Source organism: Perissodus microlepis, chromosome 8 (genome assembly GCF_051167445.1).
Source record: "Perissodus microlepis isolate ML-2025 ecotype Zambia chromosome 8, ASM5116744v1, whole genome shotgun sequence".
Classification (NCBI taxonomy): domain Eukaryota; kingdom Metazoa; phylum Chordata; class Actinopteri; order Cichliformes; family Cichlidae; genus Perissodus; species Perissodus microlepis.
Genome location: NC_140468.1, coordinates 12,711,291 through 12,735,929, shown reverse-complemented (window position 1 = coordinate 12,735,929; position 24,639 = coordinate 12,711,291). Strand labels below are relative to the sequence as shown.

At 36.6% G+C, this 24,639-nt stretch overlaps 2 protein-coding genes across 9 annotated transcripts in view; one reads left to right on the top strand and one right to left on the bottom strand.

The window, feature by feature from the left end:
* The window catches only part of vti1a (vesicle transport through interaction with t-SNAREs 1A), a 116,370-nt gene extending 100,144 nt beyond the window's left edge, over nt 1–16,226 (bottom strand). For 2 of the 3 annotated variants that reach the window (XM_084937594.1, XM_084937592.1), the window contains exons 1-3: nt 16,023–16,225; nt 7,865–7,923; nt 6,857–6,967 (exon numbers count right to left, since the gene is read on the bottom strand). In XM_084937594.1, the coding sequence (XP_084793720.1) occupies nt 6,857–6,967; nt 7,865–7,923; nt 16,023–16,116 (264 nt within the window). In that variant the 5' untranslated portion in view covers nt 16,117–16,225. Of the gene's footprint in view, nt 1–6,856; nt 6,968–7,864; nt 7,924–16,022 lie in introns of all 3 variants that reach the window. The other variant, XM_084937593.1, reaches the window with a different exon arrangement.
* A 63-nt stretch (nt 16,227–16,289) lies between these two features.
* On the top strand, nt 16,290–23,413 carry zdhhc6 (zDHHC palmitoyltransferase 6). Of its 6 annotated transcripts, none has more exons than XM_084937589.1 (11): nt 16,290–16,381; nt 18,697–19,236; nt 19,353–19,444; nt 19,901–20,060; nt 20,171–20,329; nt 20,871–20,924; nt 21,202–21,369; nt 21,555–21,596; nt 22,037–22,185; nt 22,642–22,688; nt 22,796–23,413. In XM_084937589.1, the coding sequence occupies exons 2-11, from the start codon at nt 18,970–18,972 to the stop codon at nt 22,894–22,896; spliced, it is 1,239 nt and encodes a 412-aa protein (XP_084793715.1). In that variant the 5' UTR covers nt 16,290–16,381; nt 18,697–18,969; the 3' UTR covers nt 22,897–23,413. The 6 variants fall into 6 exon arrangements, with proteins under 6 accessions (XP_084793715.1, XP_084793717.1, XP_084793712.1 ...); XM_084937591.1 differs by having other exon boundaries at nt 16,373–16,482; nt 22,040–22,185; XM_084937586.1 differs by having other exon boundaries at nt 16,373–16,482.
* The last annotated feature ends 1,226 nt before the right edge of the window (nt 23,414–24,639 follow it).

Sequence of the window (24,639 nt, the reverse complement as noted above, 5' to 3'; positions counted from 1 at the left end):
AAAATGGTTTCAACATGAGTGACAAAAGGCTAATCCACAAATGAATCCCATCTTGGTGTCCATAAAGGGGACATGGTAAAGCCTGCAATACCACAAATCCGCAAAGGGCTTGTGCAAGACGTACTGCTCGCAACGATTTCCGAATGAAAGCCAGAATTCATAAGTAGAAGAAGAAGATCTATTTGCTTACATCCTAAATCTGCACTCAGCGCAGAGGAAATATAGGGAGAGAGGGGAAAAAATCCCTGTCAATTCAGGGAACTCTTTTATGACTGGTGATGAGTGATTAGACTTTGGTGTTGTTGATGGGTTGTTAAGCAACAAACCATGAAAAGAGTCAATCTGCATTTACTCCTCTGTGTTTAATATGAACAAGTAAGCCGAGGCAACCTAATGCGATTTATAGTGTCTAACATCCAACTAATGTTGGTCTGTCATGTTGTTGCTTGCAGAAGTCACTTTAATGAGGACAAGGGGGAAAAAAAAAAGAAGCCTTCAAGCGGGATTACAACAATGCTAATATATAATCGCTAGTTGTATGTTTAGCTTGGAATGTACAGTCGCCCAAAAAAAAAATCTCACTTCAAAACTTAAATCTCAACATAATTACGATCAAGTTGTGCAAAAAAATTGCATTTAAGATGCCAGAGCTCTTTAAAACAAATAACTTTTTCATTAAATGACTTTGCAAACTCTTCATTCTTTGCTAAGGTTAGTAACTGTGCCAAAAGTAATGAGTTTATGACCACTCTTGTTAAAGCTGGATAGTCTCTACAATCTTCAAGTGTCCATGATCATTTATTTAGTTTTTTAAGATAATGAAAAACATGAAAATGACCCTCATATTCAAGTGTTTGACTCCGTTCCATCACTCAAAATTCACATTTCAAACACTGAACTCCAACTTAGTGCAGAAGCCATTCACACAAAGACAAAACCCTGAAAATTAAAATATAAATCCAGAAATATGTTAATTCATTGCCACTGATGAATAGTTGGTGGTTGACCATCAGATTAAGAGGACACAAAAAGTTTTAAGTTTAGGGCCAGAAAAAAAAGTCTCATGGAAAACTTCAGATAACACTCTCAAACATGTTTTTGAGCCGCGTGTAGGAGTCATTCATTAGTAACTCAGTCTTGATCGAATTTGAGCATTAAATTATCTGTTATATCTGTGCATCCACACTTTAATTAAATCATTTCTACATCAAAAAAAGCTTAAAAGGTGCTGTACTCCAATTCATTAAAACCATTTTCAGTCATTGCCTCAACTGAAAACTACATGTCAAGTCTCAAGATATCATTATAAGGTCAGTGAAACCACTTACGAAATTGATATATGGAGTGAAAATATTCAATACCAATAGCTTTTTCCTTCCATTCACCTCAGTGCACCTAGCAGATAAACTGTTCAATTTCTCAAGGCTGACCAACTCTTTTCCAAATGCATTAATTATCTCCCTTGGCAGACACTGGGAGGCATTCCACCGAAAATACTTTTATTAAAGAAAAAGGCAATCCACACATCCTATTTGACCATGACTGAAGCTCCAAACAATACCCCAACAGATAACTGGAAATTAGTAAGGGATAGTTGAGTTCCTGTGACAGTTGGCCTCATGATTTAACATCAGGGTCCATGTCGGAATAAATGAAGCTGGGAATGAAAAGACAAATCATCATCTCAATCTTACTGAATGGGCTCCTTCTGAATTTAAGTACTGCACTTCAGGCAAATTAAATTTTGACTGTATCGCATTTTTTCAAATCTTGCAATAACTAATAATTTGTACTATGCCTACATATTTTCCGACCTCATAAGACCGGGTGACGATATGAGTTTCAAAAGAAATACTGGCATGTAGATAACATGTTAGTGGGTCCTTGATGGAACATTATGTGGCGTATTATGACAAACCAAAAATAGTTTTCTATTCAAAATTCAATAAGATGAAACGAAACACATAACACAATGGATCTCGTGCCATCAACAAAACTGCCTTGACCATTATAGGACCTCCTTTTTAATAAATGACAAAAAGATGTAAGGTCTCAACAACAAAACCTGTCAAAGCTTGAGATTTAAAGACTATTAATTAACCTTTTAATACTCAAAGATTCTTGAGTACAAACATTTGGACCAGTAGTGTTTATTTGGATATATTAAAAAAAAAGAAACAATCTAAAGAGGTGAAACATATCCGGAGAACTAGTTGAGAGAAGAAATGAGAATATTGTTGTGAGTTAACGCATGTAATGTTTAAAAAAAGGCATTTCACTTTCCCAAGGACTTAGCATTTAATTTATATTCTGTTTTGTTTGCTTAAGTATTTTTCAAAGCATAATTAAGCAAAGAAAAAGAAAAGAAAATGCATAAACTTATAAGCTTATAAGCAAGAACTCAGATAGGTTTTCACCACAGGGACACCATTTTCGATCTTGCATATAAAACATAAAGCAGAGGTTAGGCATAGCAATGGTAAGAAGAATTTATCAGAGCAAGTCCAACCACATATCAGCAGGGCAAAGTAATTGGTGAATGTGCCCAATATCTTCCTGATGTTGATGCTTACTCAAAGAAAATTCTTAGATCAACACCGCCATCTGCTGCCAGCAGGAGGTGTGCTGATAGTCCAAGTAAGCCATGCAGTGAATAATCTCTCAAAAGGGTTCAGGATTTAAAATGGGAAGAAAAAATATGAAGACACTTGTCTAAACTTCATAGCTACTGCAAAGTAATGACCAAGAGTTGTGATTTTTTTTTCTTAAAGAGATCAATACTCCTCATGAAATTTTATATTAAATAATTGAGGCAAAGCTATTCCAGTGAATTTATACCAATTACATAATGATAACAATGATATTAGGGCTGCAAGTTACAGCCACCGGTGCATCTTATTCAGCTAATTACTTACTGATGATTGGAAAAGCAGAAAAGTGTTAAAAATTACAAGGAAATTAGAAAAGATTTGCTTGAAACTGATAAATTTACTTCATTTTCAATAATACCTGAGGATTGTTTGTCATTTAACCAAATAATGATGACCTAATCTAAATAATGTCAATTTTGTTGTTAAAATGAAAAAAGAAAACTCTTCATTTTTATTGAGTCTACATAATAAATCAGAGACCTGACAATGATAAAGAACAGTTTGTCATAGTCAGGCGAAAGGAAGGAGGGGTCTCTGTACTCAAAATATATTCTGATAAGAGAAATTTATCAGGACTGACAAATGTATCTTTAAATCCTCCAGCCAATGTTGCTCTACGATGCCTCATTATACACAAGTCACACGAATCACACATTTCATGGCGTCCAGTTTCACTCACACACTTAAAGTTGTGTTTTGCGTGACGCAATCAATGCCTGCGAGTCCTCATCTTGCCCACTGGGACAGACCTAACCTGGCACTTTGAAAACGGTGGCTCTGTTTGCCCAATAGATTTCATTAAATTAAGCTTAGGTTAGGCTCTCTTTCCCTGATCAAAGCCACTGCTAAGAGCCATGCCATTCTTCTCCCTCTGATTTGAGCAAGCTGACCCCATCAAATAGGATTTTCATTTCCTTTTTATTTATTTATTTATTGTACACTTTGGCTTACTTTTTATTTTGCTTAAGCTGCTGTCTGCTTTGGCTACTACAATGTCTGTTTTGTCGTGGCTCAGCACCTGTGAGATCCCCATGGCCCCCGGTTTTATCACAATGAAGTTGTCACCCAACAAGTCAACAAAGCTACACCTCATATATATATATATATATATACACCTTTTGGGATGGTTGTTTGATAAGTTTTCTTTCTGGATGAAATGGCTGGGTTTCTGAGGTCAACTCCAGCCCTCTGTCTGAAAAGGAGAAGGAATGAGGTCTCAAGCTGGCACACCAGTGGTAGAATTACTTCAAACCACGGGTGAATGAGAGGATGAGAGAGCAGGTTAAGGGGGGAGACACCCGTGGGAGGCCAGTAGGGGGTGGGTTATGGGGGAGATTTGGTAGTGAGGGAGTGGAAAGGCCTTGATATCCACAGAAAGCACAACAAAGCCGGAGCTTTTTACATTAAAAAGAAAGGAGATTGCCCTTTTTTCCACTCGATGCCTTTTCGAGCCGAGTGTCATGTCCTCCCTAGGCCGGCAGGAAGTGAGAAGCTGAGCTCAGCTATAGCATTTGGCACATCTGAGACACATCTGAGGGGGCTGAAGTTCTTGCCTTCTGAACACTTGCATCAGATTTACGGGAGACGAGATATACTAGATGTAACTCTGTGAGGTGGGTGATCCTGGTTTAAATGTGCGCTGATTTCACCGCGCCACACGCAGAGGTGTAAAAAAGAGAAATTACAGTCAAACAGGGAGACTCACAGTTAGAAGCCAGTCACTGCTTTTTTATTTTCCGGACACCCGGATTATCCTACGGCTACCTTCTGCTTTTTATTTCAGTACAAGCAATTACAGACACGACTTAAGTATGCAGCGATGTGCAAAAAAGAATTTAGACATCATCATACTCTCTAAGGACTGTGCACACCGGATTTTTGCATTATAAAGTGCATGGAGGAATGCCATGTTTTGCCAGGGTGAAGAAACAATTTTCGTCGCCAGCACATGCTCGTAAGACAGGGAAAAAAGGCTAGAAACGAAAATTAGCACCAATATCGGCCACAGCAGGTGTTAACTGCTTGATGATTAAGCATGGTAAGAGTGGGGAGAAGAAAAGTTAAAGATTAATCGTCAGCCAATTAAATGCCCATGGCGAGAAAAGCAAGCTGTTTTGGCACAGAGATCTCTTCTATGATCTCAGTTAGCACATCTCAGTGGCGTGTTCACAGATCACTAGCACATATTATTTGAATCTAAATGCGGTGTTTGTGCATGTTTACTTGTTTGGAGCGGTGAGGTGGGGGAATATAAAAAGTATTTTGTGGTTAATGATGATTAGATACCAAACAAACATTTAAGAAAAATAATAAGTGTTGGTGAAAAGCATGGACTGTAGTAGTCATCTGAGGTATAGATGGGCAGTATATCATAAATAAATATGTAGTTTTTCATATGTGCATAAGTCTATTTTGAGTCTCACAACTGCTACTTTTATTTTGACATTTTGTATCAAATCAATATTACTCAACACTTGGAATTCTGATTATATTGGCTGGGCATTGTGCATTTTCATGATGATCATTGCACTGCTTCCCGTTACTTCCTGAAAACCTTCCCATTAAACTTGACCTATCCAAATATCCTCCAATAAATCCTCTACAAGCGAAGAAAAAGTTCAGATTTGTGTGGAAAAGTACACACTTTATTCATTTCAAGGTTTGGAGAAAAGTTTGTTCGTTATTTTGGCCAACATCTAAACTTAACACATTAAGGAGAAGCCTTTGCTGAATTTCCTCAACAGGACTTCAACAATTCAGTATATATTTTTCCAACTCATTCTGAGGCTGTGGATTTAAATCACATAAAATTTGATTCATGGAGGGACACGTGCTCTCAAGCTCAAGGTCAACGGCTCTTACACTACGGGTTTATTATCATGTTATGAGCACCAGCAAAACAAAACTGACAACAGAAAACAACAACAACAACCACAGAAAAAAAGATATAGTTAAAGATACGTTACCACTACGATTTTTCTTAACATTATAATGCCAACAATCAATTTAAAATGCTTTCAACAAGGATCAATTTAAAGATATAATAATTAAAATAAGAGGTTAAAAAAGTTTTGGATTCAATTGCACTGGATAATTGCATATTTCTGAGTATTATTGATTACGTGAAGTACCTTGGGCAATATTGGTAGCTCAAAATGTAGACTAAAAGCAAGTGACCCAAAAGACCAGACTGTTCATTAAGCTTTGATAAATCAAGCCAAGACATACAGTGATTTATGAATTACTAAACAAGGCCAGATTCTGCAGCAACAACACAAACACGCACAACCCATTCTCGATAGGCATTGCTTGAAAGTTCAGATATGAACTCTGAATTAACCTCTGTGGATGCACCGCTGAGCTTCAGTGCAAGTCTGTTTGTGAGTGCAGGAATTACTGCGAGAGTGAGAGTTACACGCAAACAGTCCACAGTTTTTGGTGTTTTTCTAACAGTAAAGATAAATAAATAATGATGCAAATTTCATGAGAAAAGAAGTGTTTTTCGAGGATTAATGTTTAATTATTTGGTTAATTTACAGCTATTACAGAGCGATGGAAGTATGTGAAGCCTTGAAATGTCATGAAAGGGATTTATGCACGTGCCACAAATTCTGCTGATTACTTACAAAAACGATGTGTCTGAACAAAGGCGGTGATGGAACAAAGTGTTACTACATCCTCTGAAGAATTATTAGCAGAATATGGTCATGCACAAAACGGTACTGTATTTCGCTATTGGACATGTGACAAAAAAACAAAACAAAACAAAAAAAAAAAACAAGTAACAAACGAAGGCAGATCGATTGGTCAGGGGTTCATCTTTTTGGTAAGATAATGACACAAAACATTGGAACAACAGAACTGCACGGTGGCCTTGAAAAGATGGAAAACCATCACAGTCTCTGGACTTCATCCAGCTCGTCTGAGTGGAAGAAAAGTAACCCACAAATTCAACACGTGTGTGTCAGCAGTGACTGGTTCCAAACCAATTTTCCAAATGATATTTCTTTGAATATGCATTTATTTTATAATTTAATTTCTGAGTTTAAAAAAGCTGGGGTGTTTGTTTTATGATGAGTAGTTTATAGACGCTTATTTATTATGGAGCATCATTTACACTCTCAATAAGAACATTACAGCTATTACAACTGTTGCGTTTGCATGAGAATTAAAAAAAACATTTCATGACATATTGAAATACTTACAAAGTCTTTCTCAAGCTTTTCCATCTCCTGTTTATAGCTCTTCAGCCTGCTGTTGTACATGGCTCTGCTTTGGATGGGGATCTCTCGCACCTCCAGGTCCATCTGCTCCAGCTAAAACCCACAATTCATCCAATTCATTTAAAGTCAAACATTCCTAACAGAAATTTTAAGAGTCATTTCAAAATCGAAAGAAATACTTGGAATATAAAACACTGCCAGAGTGACAGATTTAGAGCTCATTATAATACAGATTTACATTAAAATATTAAAAGTACAAAATTGACTGTATATGTACATTTTTACATTTAAAAGTTTCGTTTTTTTATGATCATATTTCCTGTACCAGCTTTCTGAAATTTTTTTAAGGGCAAGTTTTACAGTTGTGTGCTCCCTTTGAACACTTTTGAACAGATTCAACTTCAGCAGCATTAACTTTAATATCCTCCAGTGCCGATTGTAAAATAAAACGCCTTCTGCTGGTGTCACTCAGTTGTGATAAAAGTTACAACAGAGGAAGTATGTTCTGTAAGTACACAATCAAATACGAGGGCTCCTTCATTGCCATGACACGCATGGGCCCAACAATGTCTGAGTGAATGAAGCAAAAGTACATCTGATGCATGGGTAGACAGGTCTCTCTGTGGCAGATTTGGAGGAAACTCATCACTATGGCATAACAAGACAACCGCAACAACAATTTGTTTCTGTCAGGTGACTTTGCTCATGTTTAAACAGCAACATGAAGACACCCACCCAAGATAATGGCTTGAAATGTGTCATAGGGGTGTCACTTAAAAGCAGATTATGGGAAAGTAATCATATGAGGAGGAAGCCTCCTTTCCGCCATGTGAAGTATGTGTGCATGTGTGTTATGTCTACATGTCATGTCACCACCAGGATAATACAGGTGCTGTTGTCTGGTGCCAGTGAAAATTGTCCCCTCCCTCTTTCCACAAATTCATTATTTAGGAAATGGGAAGAGGAGAAAATTACTGATCAAAGACATACCAACTCTCTGACTTCTTCAAGCTGTTTGTCGACATTTAGAACCAGCTGTGTCTTCTCCTCTGAAAGAGAAAAAAAACCCAGCAACATATTGATCAGCCGACGGAGGAACAGCGCTTCATGACAACAGCCTAACTCCCCCACAACGGGGGAAGAGAGGGGGAGAGAGAAAGAAAGAGACTGGGAGAAAACAACACACGAGGACACATTTGAAGATATATTTACACATTCTCTCCACACGACGAGCCAACATTTGATGTCTCTTAGTTATTGGCGTCTATGAGGCCTTTGTTGGTTTCTGTTGAGGAGCAGCGAGACACCTCATGCCAACTCAAAGGGAAGGGAGGTGTCAGCTTTGCTCACTTGCCAGAAGTATGAGTCCCACTCAGAATGACTAACGCACTGTTCTACACCTCACCCCATGGCTGCTCTACCACATTACCCATTGAAACTCATTAGGACTTAAGAGTTCCAGAGCAGCATGCAAACTACAGCGCTTCCAACAGTTATTTAAGGCAACGGCATTATCACTTTCCCTACATCTACATGAACTAGTCTTTGTCCTGAAATTAGATCCTGGCCAAAGATTTTGTTTGTTTGTATGCGGTATGGTGTTTAATAATCAAGCATATTTATGTTAACTTAAAACAAGAAAAAAAAAAAGAAAGAAAAGAACATTGCCCAAGGCTTTGACATAAAGTATAAGCATAAAGAATGTGTGGCTACTTACACATATAGTTTAATAATAATAAAGAAAACAAAAAAATGAAGTTAGGAAATAAATTCTCTTATGCATAAATACCATTAATAACATAAAAAATATACACCCATTAGCCATAAGAGGGTAAAGAAAATAACATTTAATGTCATCTTAACATGCAGCCTTTACTTTAGAAACTTTGGGTTAAGAGATTTATGTGCATGTTACTTTATCACACATCCACCATATGTCATTGTTGCACAACCCTGTGGTAACAGCACTCCCCAGCAGCAGCAGCCTCCCTTAAGTAGAACAATGCACCCACCACACAACAGTTTGAGGAAAAAGACAAAGCGATCAATGTAAGGCAAAAGTGAAGCAAAAATAATGTCAGAACCATCCCAGACTTGAGGTGTTGTGGAAATCTTTTGCTAACCATGGTGTGAGATATATCATACTAAATTTTAAATAGTTTAGAGTACATTTGTAACACAAAGTTGTGTTAATGTTATCAGTGCATCAGCATATCACAACAGTCAGTCAAAGTGCTGATCTTGTAGTATATTTGGTTTAACAGTTTAAGAGGACACCTGTGGACCTGATATACTGACAATAAAAATTCTGTTAATTATTACATTATTATTTTTTTTAAATCCCAGAAAACAAAAAGTGACATAATTATAAATTCACAGATAAAATGTATCATTACAAAAAGTGCAGCATCTTAAACACCAGCTCAGTATTGAGTACAGATGGTAAATGTTAATTTATCAATACTACTCTATCAGACCAGAGGTGATGCCTACAAAGTCGAACCAATCTTACAGTTTTACAGTGATTAAGAAATTCTGAAAATGTTATTTGCTTTTGAAACCCCAACAGATGTATTCTAATAAAGGTTTAAAAGCAAAGTATGAAAAGCATTTTAAGTAAAATACAAACAAAAGTAAATCACAAGAATACCCAGCTGTGGGACTGTAATAAAAAAAAAAAAAAAAAAAAAAGCTAAGCCAAGATCTTCGTTTCTCAGGTGCCATAGGCCAACATGGCCCTTAAATTCATTTTTAAAACCTGTGTCCAACCTTACAACCTCTATAGTAAACAGCCAGAGGCAATTCAGTGAAAGACGAGATGACGCTTTCGTACTCAGGCTCAGGCCCGAGCTAGAGGGCTGTGAAATATGTATGGCTATTTACCAAGACTAGAACCTGCTGACAGACGGATGAGGAGTTTTGTACACAGAAGTAAGGCAAAATAAAGAAAACAAAGGGCTTGGTATTTTTCTTTTACTTTTTATTCAGTGCCAGTGATTGACAAATAATCTCTTGCCATGAACATTCAAACGTAAAAACTTGGAGCCATGTTTAATAGAACAAGGATGTTAAGTCTTGTTCTGTTCATAGTATTCTTATTCAAATTTCTTCTTGGTGTTGAGTTTTGGAGCAATGTTGCAAATAAATAATATACAAAAATTAATGTATAAATATTTTTTTTAATTGTTTTGTGAACATCTAGGACATGTTTTCCACATGCCATGGCCATTATCAACAACATAACATGCCAAGTAAAAGTAATAAACTACAAGAACAATGTTATGGTCCCTTTTTAAAATATTAAACAAAGGGGATATCATGGGCAAAATGCATCCACTTGGGTAAGAAGAGCCAAAAGAACTTAAGAAAAACTTAATGAGTAGGAAGGGAATTGAAATTCAACTGTAAACTATTCCATTGGTGTCAGAAAACACACAACAACTACTTATGGTTGTAACGCATTTTCTAGCTTTGTACATATTCATACAGGCTTCCTCTGACACAGTCAACAGATGGTGAGAGGAAGAAATGAGAAATTACTCTGCGGAATGGGCTGCCATGAGTCTTCAAACATGCCAATTCCAAACCAGAAATATTCAGTCAAGCGAGGTTTTGTGAGAGCAGCGCCTTTGAAAACCCAATGAGCAAGTGTGAGCCGAGAGGAAGAGATAAAGCTTCCATCTGAAAACTTAAAACAAACTACTAGTTAACACTCACTGTAAGTAAGTAGTCACGGTTGCTACTACTCAGTTAGGTGTGGACACCAAAATTTTAATATGTAGTAGTTCAGCCTTAAATTAATTGTCATACCCATATGGAAAAGAAATAGTAAAAACTTATATGTGATTTACTCATGAAAGTGGCCACTTTCTCATTACTTTTATATTAGAGGTGGTAATCACCATACAACTCACGATACGATATTATCACAATACTTAACGCACGATACGATATTATTGCAATTTTTTAAAATATTTTGCGATATTCAAATTCTGTACATAAAGGTAAACTTTATCAATATTAATTTTATCTAATAACAAAGTCTCACACTCAGTCTTTCTCTCATTTCAGTCAGTTTTATTGTTGACAAACTGAACGGTTTGTATTACAGTCTAGTCCAACTTAACTGAATGCAACCATCTGGTACAATTATAGCTATTCTGAACTATGCAATTTATGAAAACTATGCAGCCCCTTCAGCAACTGAAGAATTTGAAAGTAAATTAAAACAAAATATAATTTTACATTAAATAAAAAAGTTTTAAACTTAATTAAAATAAAACATGTCTTAAATTAAAATAAGTAAACTGTCATGTTTATTGCTGCCAAAAAAAAAGTTAAACATATTTGGACAGTGAAGGAATGTCAGGATTCTTGCTCAGAAAAAGGAGCTGATCAACATGCTCTGAAGTCAGAGCATGTTCCAGTCCACGAAAAAATTTTTGTAACAAAATATCGATTTCTGCTGTCCCTGTATCGATACATTATTAGCAAACAAAATATCACGATACTACACAGTATCGATTTTTTCCCCCACCCCTATTTCATATATTGTTTTAGTAAGTATCCAAAACATACAAGTTTCATTATATAATTTTTCAAGGGATCTTATATCTGTTTTCACTCTTATATGCTTTTCATACAAGTTTCACACAAGACAGATACAAACTTTATAAGATTTACATATATCTTTTCCATATGGGTATCCACCTTTAGATATATATTTCCCACCATTTTGGCTTAGTGTAGCTGTAAACTAAAAACACCCAGTGTATTTCACACTGCAAAATACCATTTAATTTTGAAAAGTGACCGTAAAAATGGAAGAAGGTGCTGTGCAGAAAGGCTCTTGCACTGAGAAAAAAAATACAAACTCAATGACTATTTTGTCTCAGCTTATAACTGTGATTGGTATTGAGTGGTGTCAGATGACAGTGTAGCTGTTTATACATCTGCCTAACAAGCAAACGATACGGTTCGATCCCAGGAGGAGACATAAATCCCTGTGGGGTTCCATCAGGAAGGGAATCTGGGGTTTTAAAAAAATCTGCAATGTCAATAGTGGAGCTATTTACTGTGGTGATCCCTTGTGAAATAAGGGAGCAACTGAAGCTCAACTTTCTATTATGTATTCTTTTATCTATTCTTTGTATTAAGTCATTTTAAATAAGAAAGTATTACCAATTGATATGTCTACATTCATTTATGGGTATGTTAGGTGCCAAGTAAAAGTATTACATTTTAAAGTTAAATCACAACTGGCCAACTAGCTCTGGCCTTTTCCATGTCATCCAAACTCATGTTTCCCTTCCAGGCTTAGCCAAATCCACAAGCTGCCCGTCTTTCAGCTGCCTGCCTGCCACCAAAACACTAATGCAGCAATCTGGTAAATCTACATGTAGGAAAAACAAGATGGGAAGACCCAGAGCCAGGTGGTTAACAACATCTGTAGGTTTTAACCCACCTCTAAACCCTCTTTTAGTGCAGGGCTTCACAGTACAGAAATGTAAACATAAATACATTTTAAAGACTCCCTTCAAAGAAAAAAGTCAAAGCCATCCATTCGTGCCCAGATCCTGCAGAATATAAATTACAGTATCAAAAACACAGGCTCAGATAGTCAGGATTTCATATGTCTGAAACCTACAGAACCAAGTATGAGAACTGGTGATGAGAAAGGAGGTTTATCTAACATTAACAACATATTACTATCTGAAAATGTAGTCAAGTAGTGTGGTGCGATATTGCAGATTTTGGTATTGATCTGATACCAAGTAAATACAGGGCCAAAATTGCCAGTACTGATACTTTAAACCTACATAGGCAGCTTATGCTGGGGAGAGCAGTGACTCACGACTTAAAAGATGGCTCATCATCAATTTGCAAATAGTGACTATTAACACACTCTGATTTTTACTTTCATTAATAACTGGTTAACAAAACAAAATACACCTTACAGAGTTTTTTTGAGACCTAGAATGTAAATGTGCCTGTCTCTAAAGGTCGTGTCAACTTCTGTTGTTTGACATTTTTCATAGTGTATGTTTGAGGTATATTTTTTCATTTCCAAAAAATTATTAAATTTAATTAATTAATTTAATACAATTCAGAGGGCTACATGCTGAACTTAAGGGGATATTTTTTTTAAAAGTATCGATCTGAGTATCAATACCAGAATTGCTATTGATACTATCAATATTTGGATCAATCGCCTCCCTCTATAGTCAAGCCAAAAAAGTATATTCTGTGCACACTTTTTATTTTAGCTCAGTTCAAAAGAGTCCAATGCAGTTTTGTTTCTCTCCTCTGCTGTCTGTTTCACTGTGTGTGCAAGCATGTGTATGTCTCTCCAGCTTCTCCTCCGAAACTGATACACGCAGAGCAGAAGAGGGGAGAAATACCCAAAGTCGTTCCACAAACAGCAGTCTTAATAGGTCTGAACAAGTAAAATTTACAAAAACTAACCAACTATAAAAAGATTACCACTATGCAGATGTCTCTCCAGCATCTTAAGTTGCCCAGCTCAATAAGACATGACTATATAGGAGAATATCCTACACAGTAATAAGGTGTTCTCCAGCTGCCCAAAGTTATCTCAAGAAAGTTTCAAAGCTACACCTTTATCAAAATTGTGGTCAGACATGTTAAAGAGGCTTCCTATTGTACAAAACAAAATTAGAACATAATGCTTTTTCCACATTTCAACAGAATAATAATGCTCCTTAAACATCAAAGAGAGCTTAAAAGACACCATTTGCATGCCGTAATGTTAAATTCTCACAACCAGACAAAGTTACAAAGACAGACAGACATCACAAGCGACACTGTCACTGGTTTGCTACTGAAGTGTCGCTCAAGTGTTTATTTGCATCAAGCATATGATAGGTTGAAAAAAAAAATGGACGTCAGCTCAACTTTGATTTGATGCACATAAAGCATCAACAAGTGTCAGGCGTCAGTTTGTAGCTTCTTATCAGTGGTGTGAACACAGCATTAATTGCTGAAAGCACACATGGACCACACCAAAACTTCCTAAATACATTTCATGTATGTTGAGCTTTCAGTTCTATTTATATCACAGAATAAAATCTTTAAATAAAATTTTGTGATAAAGTTTATGAAGACAGAGTCAGATTTGTACTCCTACAGCATCAGAATCTATCAATGAGTGTTTCAAAAGTGAAGGAGTTGCGGGTCATACAAATGAAGAGGCAAAACAATTCTAAGAAGACTAGACCAGAAGCTACCAGCTAATACCTGTGTTTTCATTTTAAAGAATCCACAAAGTCGCACTTGAAGAGCTACAATTTAATAACAATCTATTCTAAATATATCATTCGAAAAGTGTTACATGTGGCTTTGGTTATGTCTGAATTAAGTCTGATAGAATGACAGAATGCTATCACTTTAACAACTGATGAAACCAGCAATGTCTTCTTCTTACAGCTGCTCGCTTTAAGGGTTGTCACAGCAGACCATCTGCTTCCACCTCATCCTATCATGTGCTCCTTCACTACATGCATGACTCTTTTCTGTGGTCTTCCTCTTTTCCTCCTTTTGTCCAATACATTCACTATCCCTGCTCTCCACAGTTCCAAACCATCTCAGCCTTTTCTCTCCACCTTTGTATGCAAACTGCTCAATCCAAGCTGAAACTCTGATGTACTCAGTTCTAATCTAATCCATTCTGGCCACTTCCCAAAAACATCTTAACAACGTTCTGTCTTGTGTGGTTTTATTAATGATCTGTCTCCAAATCATACATCATAGCAGGTCTCAATACAGTCTCGAAAAACCTTTCCTTTTACTCTTGCTGTTGTCCATCTGCCACAAATAAACTCTGACACTATTCCACCTCTCCTGTACTCCTTTCTTAACTTTTCTTGTGCACTGTGTGTTGCTTTTATTTAAACTCATCCATCTTAACTGTTACATCTGGCTCCCTCTTATTCACACACATGTATTCTGTCTTGTCTATTGACTTTCACTCCTCTTCTTTCTAGTGCATAACTCAACTTACCTCCAGGACCTCTTAAACCTGCTCCCTACTGTAACTGCAGATCAAAATGTCATCTGCGAACATGAAAGTCCACAGAGACTCCTCCCTGACCTCATCTATCAACCTGTCCATTATCACTGCAAACAAGAAGGAACTCAGACCTGATGCTTGATGTAATCCCACCTCAAACCCCTCTGTAACTTCTACTATGGACCTCACCGCTGATACACTGTCCTTTGTGCAGGACAGCATGCACGGATGAACCAGAGTACACCATCTACAGCTGCATCCAGGACTGTGTTCTGAAGATCAATGAGAAAATTTCTGAAACTGCTAACCTTTTGCTGGAAAAGCCGTCCACTGAAGGTTACATTGCTCTAATCCAAGTACCTTCAGTGACTGCTGTTATGATTTAACGCTATATAAATAAAAGTGAATGGAATGTAAAGAGCTAAATAAATAGTCAACCAAAGACACGCTTTTAAATATTTAAGTCAATACCAGGATAAAGTTATTAGTCCATCATATTAGTTACTAGGCCCTTGCTAACATATTAAGAAACGTATGCTTTCAAACTTGCTGGTATCAAAAGGCTAAATTATTTTTAAACTGGCTAAAACTGAAATCCACAGTAAAACTAATAACAACACTCCCCAAAAGTGTCACTGAAAGCTGCTGTGATATCAGTGCCATTCCAAAACTTAACTTTTCCAACGATGATTGTCCACAAAAACATCCATAGGTTTTTCTTTATGGTAAGTATTGGCAAGAATGTCATGCACTAAATCACTATGATAACACTAAAAGATTACTTCAGTTGAATAGTTTCAATTAATATTAACCTACTCATTAAAGTGATTTGAAGCTTCTATCCTCTTCTGAACACCATAAACAGAGTTAGGATGTTCTTTAACACTATTTTCACACCGGCTAAACCTATCAAAGACATACCAAGATAAGAAGACGGCCACATATACATGTCACATTCTTTTTATATAACAAAAACTCTTTTTATATAGCTGTGTTTCACCACTAGTTTGACCAATATTTGGATGAAATCACATTATCGCTACCGTTAGCTGCCTTGTCAGCTGAGACTGGAGCTAGCAAGCCAGATGAGCTTTAACAGCTTATAAATGAAACTCTTACCTCCACTTAGTTTGGGAATTCGGCCAATTTTATTAGTTATTTCTGCGGTAATTGTTCCAAAATCCTGCTCGTATGCTTCAAAGTCTGAAGACATTCTGGTAGTCGAGTTTACAACAGGTAACTAGCTTTCTGATTGACAGTTAGCTCAGAATAACAACAAGCCTCGAATGGAGCTTCTTCCTTGAGTCACAGTATAATGTGCTCGGTAAGGAACTTGACTTTGTTTTCACGTTTTCGACACTGAAAAAGGTTCGAAAGATGGACAGAAAATGCTATTAATTTCAGCCCGAATTTGATTACATGAATAACTCTTGTAGTTCTGAGCCGTTTCGGTGATAGACTGCTACTTGGATTAAAAGGTATCTACAAGTGGTGGAGGGTATTAGTTTCTGAGACACCATGAGGAAGGTTCCTCGCTGTACACAGGAAAATTTTATGAAAAAAATAAGGAAGTGACCAGGTTGGTGATTTAAAGTGACAGCCTTTTGTTTCTATTTATTAAAAACAAAGCATTTGTCATTTAGGTTATCTTTGTTTTCTGTTTGCCCCTCGTGGTAAGTGTTCAGCATGCTACGTTATTAGTGTTTATGTTGGTGACTAGGCTAGCTATCTAACGATAACTGCTGAACCCACGGTGCTAACGGAAACACAATTTTAGAGCTAAAGGCATAAACTTATCACCTGTCTGTTGATTTTTTTAAAGCGGAGTTGTCTAACGCATAGTTTTCTGTCCATTACTGTGCAGTGATGAATAGAAGACTTGCATATAAATCGTAATTATTTTTCTTTCTTTCTTTCTTTTTTTTTTTTTTTGGCGAGAATTAGCTAGCTTAGTAACACAAGCTAATTAGTCAATGAAGCAAATGCTGTGGTTCTGCTTTCAGTATGGTAATTTAATACTAATACAAAGCCAGCACTGTCTACATTAGTGTGGTATGTTTTATTGCCGTTTCTGTACTTGCTTTTAAGTCATTAGCTAAAAATGTTAGTCATGATTGTTCAGTATTTTTATTGCAACTACCGAGGAGTTGTTTCTGGGTTTTTTTAAAGCACGAATAACATCTAAATTGTGTTGTGAAAAAGTATTTTACACATTTGTCACATTTACATGTTTCAGATAATCAAACAAATTTTAACATTAGACAAAGATAACACGAGTAAATGCAAAATGCAGTTTTTAAAGGATAATTTCATTTATTAATGGGGGGGAGGGGGTATCCAAACCTACGTAGCCCTTTATGAAAAGGTAATTGCCCTCTAAAACTAATAAGTGAAACTGTAGTCAAGAATTTGTTATAACTGTCAATCCGTCTTTCACGTTGATGTGGAGCAATTTCCGTCCACTCTTTTTTTGCATAATTGTTTTGATTCAGCCAAATTGAAGGTTTTTTGAGCATGTTTAAGATCATGCCAAAGCAATCGGATTAAAGTCCAGAATTTGACTTGGCAACTCCAAAAATGTTATTTTGGTTTATTTTTAACCATTCAGAGGTAGACTTGCAGGTGTTTCTCAGGTCATTGTCCTGCTGCATAACCTAGGTGGGCTTGAGCTTCAGGACTCAAACTGAAGGTTGGACATTCTACTTCAGGATTTTCTTTCAGATAGCAAAATTCATGGTTCCATCAGTAAGTCATTCTGGTCCTGAAGCAGCAGGACCACTACCATGTTTAGCTGTTTCTATAATGTTCTTTTTATGAAATGCTGTGCTAGTTTTATGCCACCTGTAATGGGACAAAACCTTCCAAAAATTTAGACTTATGTCTCTTCAGTCCCCAGAAAAATTTTCCCATAAGTCTTTTGGATCTTCAAGATGGTTTTTGTCAAATATGAGATGAGGCTTTGTGTTCTTTTTGAGCAGTTTCGACTAGGAACGCTCCCATGGATTTTTTCCCTGATCCTTGTCTTATTGTTGAATAATGAACACTGATGTTGGAGTGTTTTGGTAGGCCGGAGACTAGGAGGTTCACCACTGCTCTTAAGTTTTCTCCATTTGTGGATAATGGTTCACTGGAGTCCCAAAGCCTTAGATGAGCTCTGTAACCCTTTCCACACTGATAGATGGCTATGACTTTGTTTCTCACGTGTTTCTTTTTATTGTGCCATGATATGTTGATATTTTTGACGTCTTTTAGACTACGTTAATTTTTGTCAGATAGTCTCTAATGAAATGATATCTTGATTCAACAGGTCTGGCAGTAATCAGGTTGGTGAAAATGAAAGTTAAAAAAATAGTTAATCAGAGTTGATTCATGATTTAACAAGGTAGGCAACTATTTCTAGACAGAGTTAGTTTTTAAGATGGCATTTTTTGATTTTTAAAACAAATTATAATATTAGACAATGAAAATGCACGTGTGATAAAGATGCAAAAAAACTAAGAAATCAGTCAAATACTTTTTCACAATACTTTTGCAAAACAATCCTAATTAAACAAGACTTAATAAGCTTTTGAAAATTCTTTAATTATTTCAGAAAGGTCATCTAACTGAGTATGTATAGATCCCAAATAAAAAGGTCCCTAGTTATCAGCTGTTGTTTGTTACCATAACAGAAATATTAGGACAGGTGACACATGTAACTACTGAAAAAACATTAGCTTGATGTGACTCCTGGCTCTGTCGCTAATTAATTTCACTGCTTATGATTTAAAACTGCTTTCCCCCTCTCTTTCAGATGGGAAACTTGAGTCCATCACAAAGACCGTGTGCTTCAGGGATTGACAAGAGAGGATGCTGCTCTCTGCCAGGACAAGAAATCGTGGGACACAGAACGCGTCAGTAGCTCAAGACTGGGCTTGTTCCTGGATACTCAGAGGACGAGAAAAAATATGTGTATCACCTCTACCCGTGACTTTGGGAGATAGCAGAGCAAAACACTAACACATCGACGTTTGAAATTTTTGGAGTCCAGCAGCCAAAATACTAGAACTAAACTAGCTCTGAAAAAATGAACTTCCTGTCAACCTTTGTGACCTTTAAGAACCTCCATGAGGTTCGGAGATTGTGCCACTGGGGTCCAATCATAGCCTTGTCTGTCATTGCTATATGCTCCACAATGGCAATTCTAGACTCCATTATCTGGTACTGGCCTCTAGACACTACAGGGGGGAGCATTAACTTCATCATGCTCATCAACTGGACTGTCCTCATACTTTACAACTACTTCAATGCTATGTTTGTTGGACCTGGATACATTCCTCTTGGCTGGAAACCAGTAAGGATAAGTTCATATAATTTTTATTTTTTAGCACACAAACATTAGCAAGCATGAACTTATTTAAATGTTATAAATCCATATATTATCTGACACATGTGTCTATGCTGAAACAGGAAAATCAGCAGGATACCCAGTACCTACAGTACTGCAGAGGGTGTCAAGGCTACAAGGCTCCCAGGTCCCACCACTGTCGAAAGTGTAACAGGTATTTACATTTATTATTAAATTTATTTATTAAACACAGTCAAAACGGTTCACCTGTACAAAATAGTGTGGCAGTAAATGAGAGGAGAGCTTCTCCTTTGGTTGCTGACTAAAAAGGTTTTGGGGAGTGGCAAAAAAATTCTTTGTGATGGAAAAACACTGACTTGTGACCAAAGAAATTGGTTCAGGAACGGGGCATTACAGCTGCAAAATTACTGAGCTATTGGCAGCACACCAAACTACTATTGCAGAAGAAAACATCCCTTAAGTGCATGTTATTTCCTCTCATGCAAGTATCACTCCATTAGAGTGCTCCATACCTTAGAGCACATCATTAGTGATTGTCTATTGATGTGAAATGTCTGTTTTTGCAGTTGTATGATGATTGAAAAATGATCTTTGACCGCAGATTATTACTCTTATGTCCTGTTACTCCTCCTCATCTCCATTCCTTCAGGTGCGTGATGAAAATGGACCACCACTGCCCCTGGATCAACAACTGCTGTGGCCACTTGAATCACGCCTACTTCACCAGCTTCCTGCTCCTGGCTCCACTGGGTTGCTCACACGCTGCCGTTATCTTCATTATGACTATGTACACACAGCTGTATGAGAGGGTGAGCTGTCACCTGCGCTGGCCCCACCATGCTTTTGATGTCCTGTTATCACAGTTCTAGGCCGAACCCCCACCAGGCTAATAAAGCTGTTTCCTCTTTCTTCACTGCAGATATCATTCGGCTGGAGTACTGTAAGGATTGACATGAGTGCTGTGCGTCAATTTCAGCCCCTCATGCCCTTCAGTGTGCCTGCCTTCGCTGCTACACTCTTTGCCTTAGGTTTGGCACTTGGCACCACTATTGCCGTTGGTATGCTTTTCGTTATACAGGTGAGTTTTTCCTAAGTTTTGCAAACTTAACAAGCTTTTGGTTTAAAAAAAAAAAAAGAGAGACATTTGTCTGATTATTTTACTCATAATCCTACAAAGCCACATTACATCTTGCAAGCCATGTTTTCACTTCAAGACAAGACCAGTGTGGAAAACATCTGGTGAAGATCTGACCAGAGAGCATATTGTGGCGTATGTAGGCATATCAGAAGTAAAACTGTGTTAGAATTCTGCAAATGCATGGATCCATACTCCTACCTATTTATTTGCAAATAATGTAACAAAGATGGTTAACATAACATAAAGGGACAAAGAAAGACAGTGCATAGCATAAAAAAGATAAACTGCATAGCTGTAATAAATAAATGGTAACTGAAATTTCTTAAGCAAGAAAGAGTGAAACCAATTTTATAAGTTTGAAGCTTGGACATGTGTAGTATATATCCAGCTCCAATCAATACTCCAATAACAATGCAGTTTATTTAAGGAAATATAGGCTGAGAGATTGCTGACTCTGATAATGAATGTCTGTCCTTTTCAGATGAAAGTCATCCTTCGAAATAAGACTTCAATCGAGTCGTGGATAGAGGAAAAGGTCAGAATGTCTCTGCTTGATTTCCCGTGACTTTGATTCCTGATAACATTTTGAGATATCAGTGTCTTTTTCTCTTGATTCACAAACGGTAATCTGGGATGTTAATGTGATTTTTATATTCACGCAATACTGAGGGATTTAAAAGTAGTTTGTTTTGTTTTGCATTTGATCATTGCAGTACTTCATATTTAAAAATGACCGAGACACACATGTTATAGTACCCTCTGACAGTACTAAAAAATGTGTTTTCTTGGTTTGCTTGTCTTTCTTTTAATAGGCCAAAGACAGAATACAGCACTACCAAACAGGGGAGGAGTTTATCTTTCCGTACGACCTCGGCAGCCGCTGGCTGAATTTTAAACAAGTCTTCACGTGGTCGGGGACACCCAGAGGCGATGGCATTGTATGGCCAGTCCATCCCAAGTGTCACCAGCACACCTTAACTGTAGGTTGAGTTGAGTAATGTAGACATTACTGATTGTGTTTTGTTTGTTACTGTTCTGTCTTAAAATGAGAAAAAACATGTTTTTGTTTGTTTAACTCCATAGATTCAGTGATGACTAATTAGACATTTCTTATAAAAGTTCAGTTTATAAATAAAATTTGTACCTGTTATTTCTCCTTACACAGATTGAGCAACTGAAACAGAAAGCTGATAAACGAGTGAGAAGTGTAAGTAACCAAGTTAAAGAATAAATACTTGTGATAAGACTGTAGTTTTCAATGCACATAACTGTTAAGTGTTGTCAGGGGTTTATTTATGCATTGCATGAATTTGGCTTATGCAGTGTGTGCAACAAGCAAAACATACAGGTCAAGAAGAGTGTATTTTCATGCTGAAGTACTAGGGACTGATGCTAAATAAACACTGAGGATCATATTTATAATCATATCATGTCAGGAAATTGATGAGCTACATCTTAGCTTGTAACAATCCAATACACCATAGAGAATGAAATTAACAGATACCTTTCATATAGTGTAGATCTTATAATCAGTACTGTGAGATTTGTCAAAGCACTAAGATTAAAGACTTTCTACACATACATAAGTAACTTTTAACTGATGTTCAGAGCAGTAGAATAACCATGTATTATATTTGCCTTGACCAGCAGGTCCAGTACCGGGCAGTAGAGGATTATAATGGAGCTTGCTGCCCTCTCAGCAAGGGTTTACAAACTTTTTTTAGAACCCCCTGCACCGAGGAACCCAGGATCCCTCTCTGCAAGGGGGATACCATTCTGGCTACTCGTGGTACCAAGTAAGTTTGTCTGCACAGAACTACTGTTTATTGTTTGGTGTTTGATTTTGAGTGTGGTCAACCAGCAGTCTAATTAGCATGTCATAGTTTCCACTTCATGAGTCTAGGGGTCCACTTGGGTCTGAGTGACAGATTCCACAGCTTGGTCATAAGTAGGCCACATCATTTACGGTCACTCGTCCCAAGCAGATCCTAGCAGTCAGCCAGATAGCCAGTTGCTAATTTCGTTCTACTTGCCACCTTGGTTTTCCGAGTGCATTATGGAAAAACTGGGATTAACACAGAAGTCAAACAACAACAGTGTTTGACCTGTAAATGCCTCACCTCCAGCTGCTGATTCATGGTACACCACATACCTTAGTGCAGCCTTTGAGGGGTGAACCTGGCCCCACAGGCTAATAAGCTTTATAGGTATTTGATGAGTCATTTTTTTTAAACTGTAATTTTTTCCTTTAGATGGTGGATGTATGGAGATAAAGTTTTAAGTGAGGAGCAACTGGGAGGTAAGGAATTATTGTCCCGTTGAATTTTCAAAACCACTGTAACAAAGTGTCGTGTAAAGTCACTGTAACAAATGTGTAACTTTCTATTTTTTTTGTTTGGCATTAAGCTGGAGAGCGTGTAAGAGGATGGTTTCCAAGACGATGTGTGGAGAAGTGCCATTATGACACAGCAGCAAGTGATACCACCAGTGATAAAAAAGTCAATTAATACATGTCAATGGGCTTGATGTGTTAAACTCTCAATGTTTATAAGCATCCACTGAAGATGTCATGCCCGATCCTGCAGGTTTACCATCAAGAATTTCAAATTTTCGATTTCTTGCACATTTCAGTGCCAACTTATATTTCTAAGTAGTTTTTTGAGTCTTACTGAGCACTTTTTATTTGTGGAGAAGTCATTAGAGGAACTGGTCCCATAGGCTCAGTTTGATTCCTCTGACCAAAAATTAAACTCAACAACCGTCTTAATGTCCAAGAGTACACCAGACTATGGTGTAACTTTGTTATGACTAAACTTTTTACTTGAACCTGTTATTTTTCATTTGTGTTGGTATTTCTTTTTTGCTACTTATGCAAAGCCTCTGCCCACCAAACTTGAGGGCATGGAACTCTTTCTACCTTATAGAGACATTTCATTTTCTTTTTTCTTTTTATTAATTATTTTTCTGAAAGTAAATTGTTGGCCTCAAAATATAATTTGAAAAATAAAGAAAGATCTCCCCCAAGAGTGTTTGTCTCATTCTTTGTAATAGATTCTCTTGTTTGTTAATTTTTTTTAAGACATCTTGGGCTTGTAAAAAGTGCTACGTTTACATTTGTAATTGTAAATTGTAGATAATTAAACCCGCCAATTCAGTCAAACATTTGTATAATTCCTTTAATAGTACCTTCAAATACAGAAACAATTTACATCAAAGTTAGTTCTGCAGTTTATAATTGAATAAGTTGAATGTTTAATTTTTCATTATAATATTAAATTTATTGACAGCTTCTGCCTCATTTTTTCTTTAAGGTGACCAAAGGAAACTAAGCAATGAAAATAATTAAAAATACTGGTTTTGCCATAGGTTAAACTAAAGAATGACAAATTGGTCTATAAGAGGTGGAACATGGGTGCATTGGCACACTTCATTAACAGGCAAATTTCAGTCTAAATATTTGTATTCTTGTTTCTGTATCTGTTGTGCTTTATCTAACTTTTATGTTCTTTGTTTAGCATTTCATATAAATATTACATTAAAGTTGGTAGTATTTACTATTATGTAACAACCACATATTACATAAATTAAAGCAGCATGACTTCATAGTAGAAGAGGGCATGCTGCTGGTCTGTCTGCAGTCCAAACCTTTGACCAGTAGAAACATCTGGAATATCATGAAACTAAAAATATGACAAAGAAGACCCAGGACTGTTGAACAGTTAAATTCTTATATCAGTGTGGGTAAGAAGCTTGACATCATTTCCCTCTGAGATTAAGTTACTTTCCACACTGTTTAACACAATATATTACATCCACAGAATATGTTACTACTGTTTATAGCAAACTAAAGCTAAACTAAAAAGTAAAATTAGGTTTAAACAAAAGACAAATTCAAACTAAATTTCTGGGGGGAAAAAATGAAACCCAAACAATAATATAATCTAGTTACAAGACTAAGATAAAATAAAGTCTTTTTCACTTTGGTCACATTTGGAATTCAAATCTTCCCTTTGTATTTAAGCATGTGAGACAGGACACCTTGACAAACTGTTGCCTTTGTATTATTATACTTACTTTAAGATTCTTATATATTGACCCTGATTTTAGGGTTTTATAATAATAATTTAAAAAGACCAAAAGTGACACTTGAGATAACCAAAACAGAACAAAAACAAAACCAACCAATAAAAAAACTAAAACGAGGAAATCGATTGAAAATGTAATAAATATTAAAACATTTAAAAAGCATT

Bases quoted from the DNA above. Each gene is read 5' to 3' on its own strand.
- zdhhc6 (XM_084937589.1), top strand. From the start codon at position 18,970: ATGAACTTCCTGTCAACCTTTGTGACCTTTAAGAACCTCCATGAGGTT. The intron at 20,330-20,870 runs GTGAGTTTTTCC...TGTCCTTTTCAG, and splicing joins GTATGCTTTTCGTTATACAG to ATGAAAGTCATCCTTCGAAA. The intron at 22,186-22,641 runs GTAAGTTTGTCT...TTTTTCCTTTAG, and splicing joins CTGGCTACTCGTGGTACCAA to ATGGTGGATGTATGGAGATA.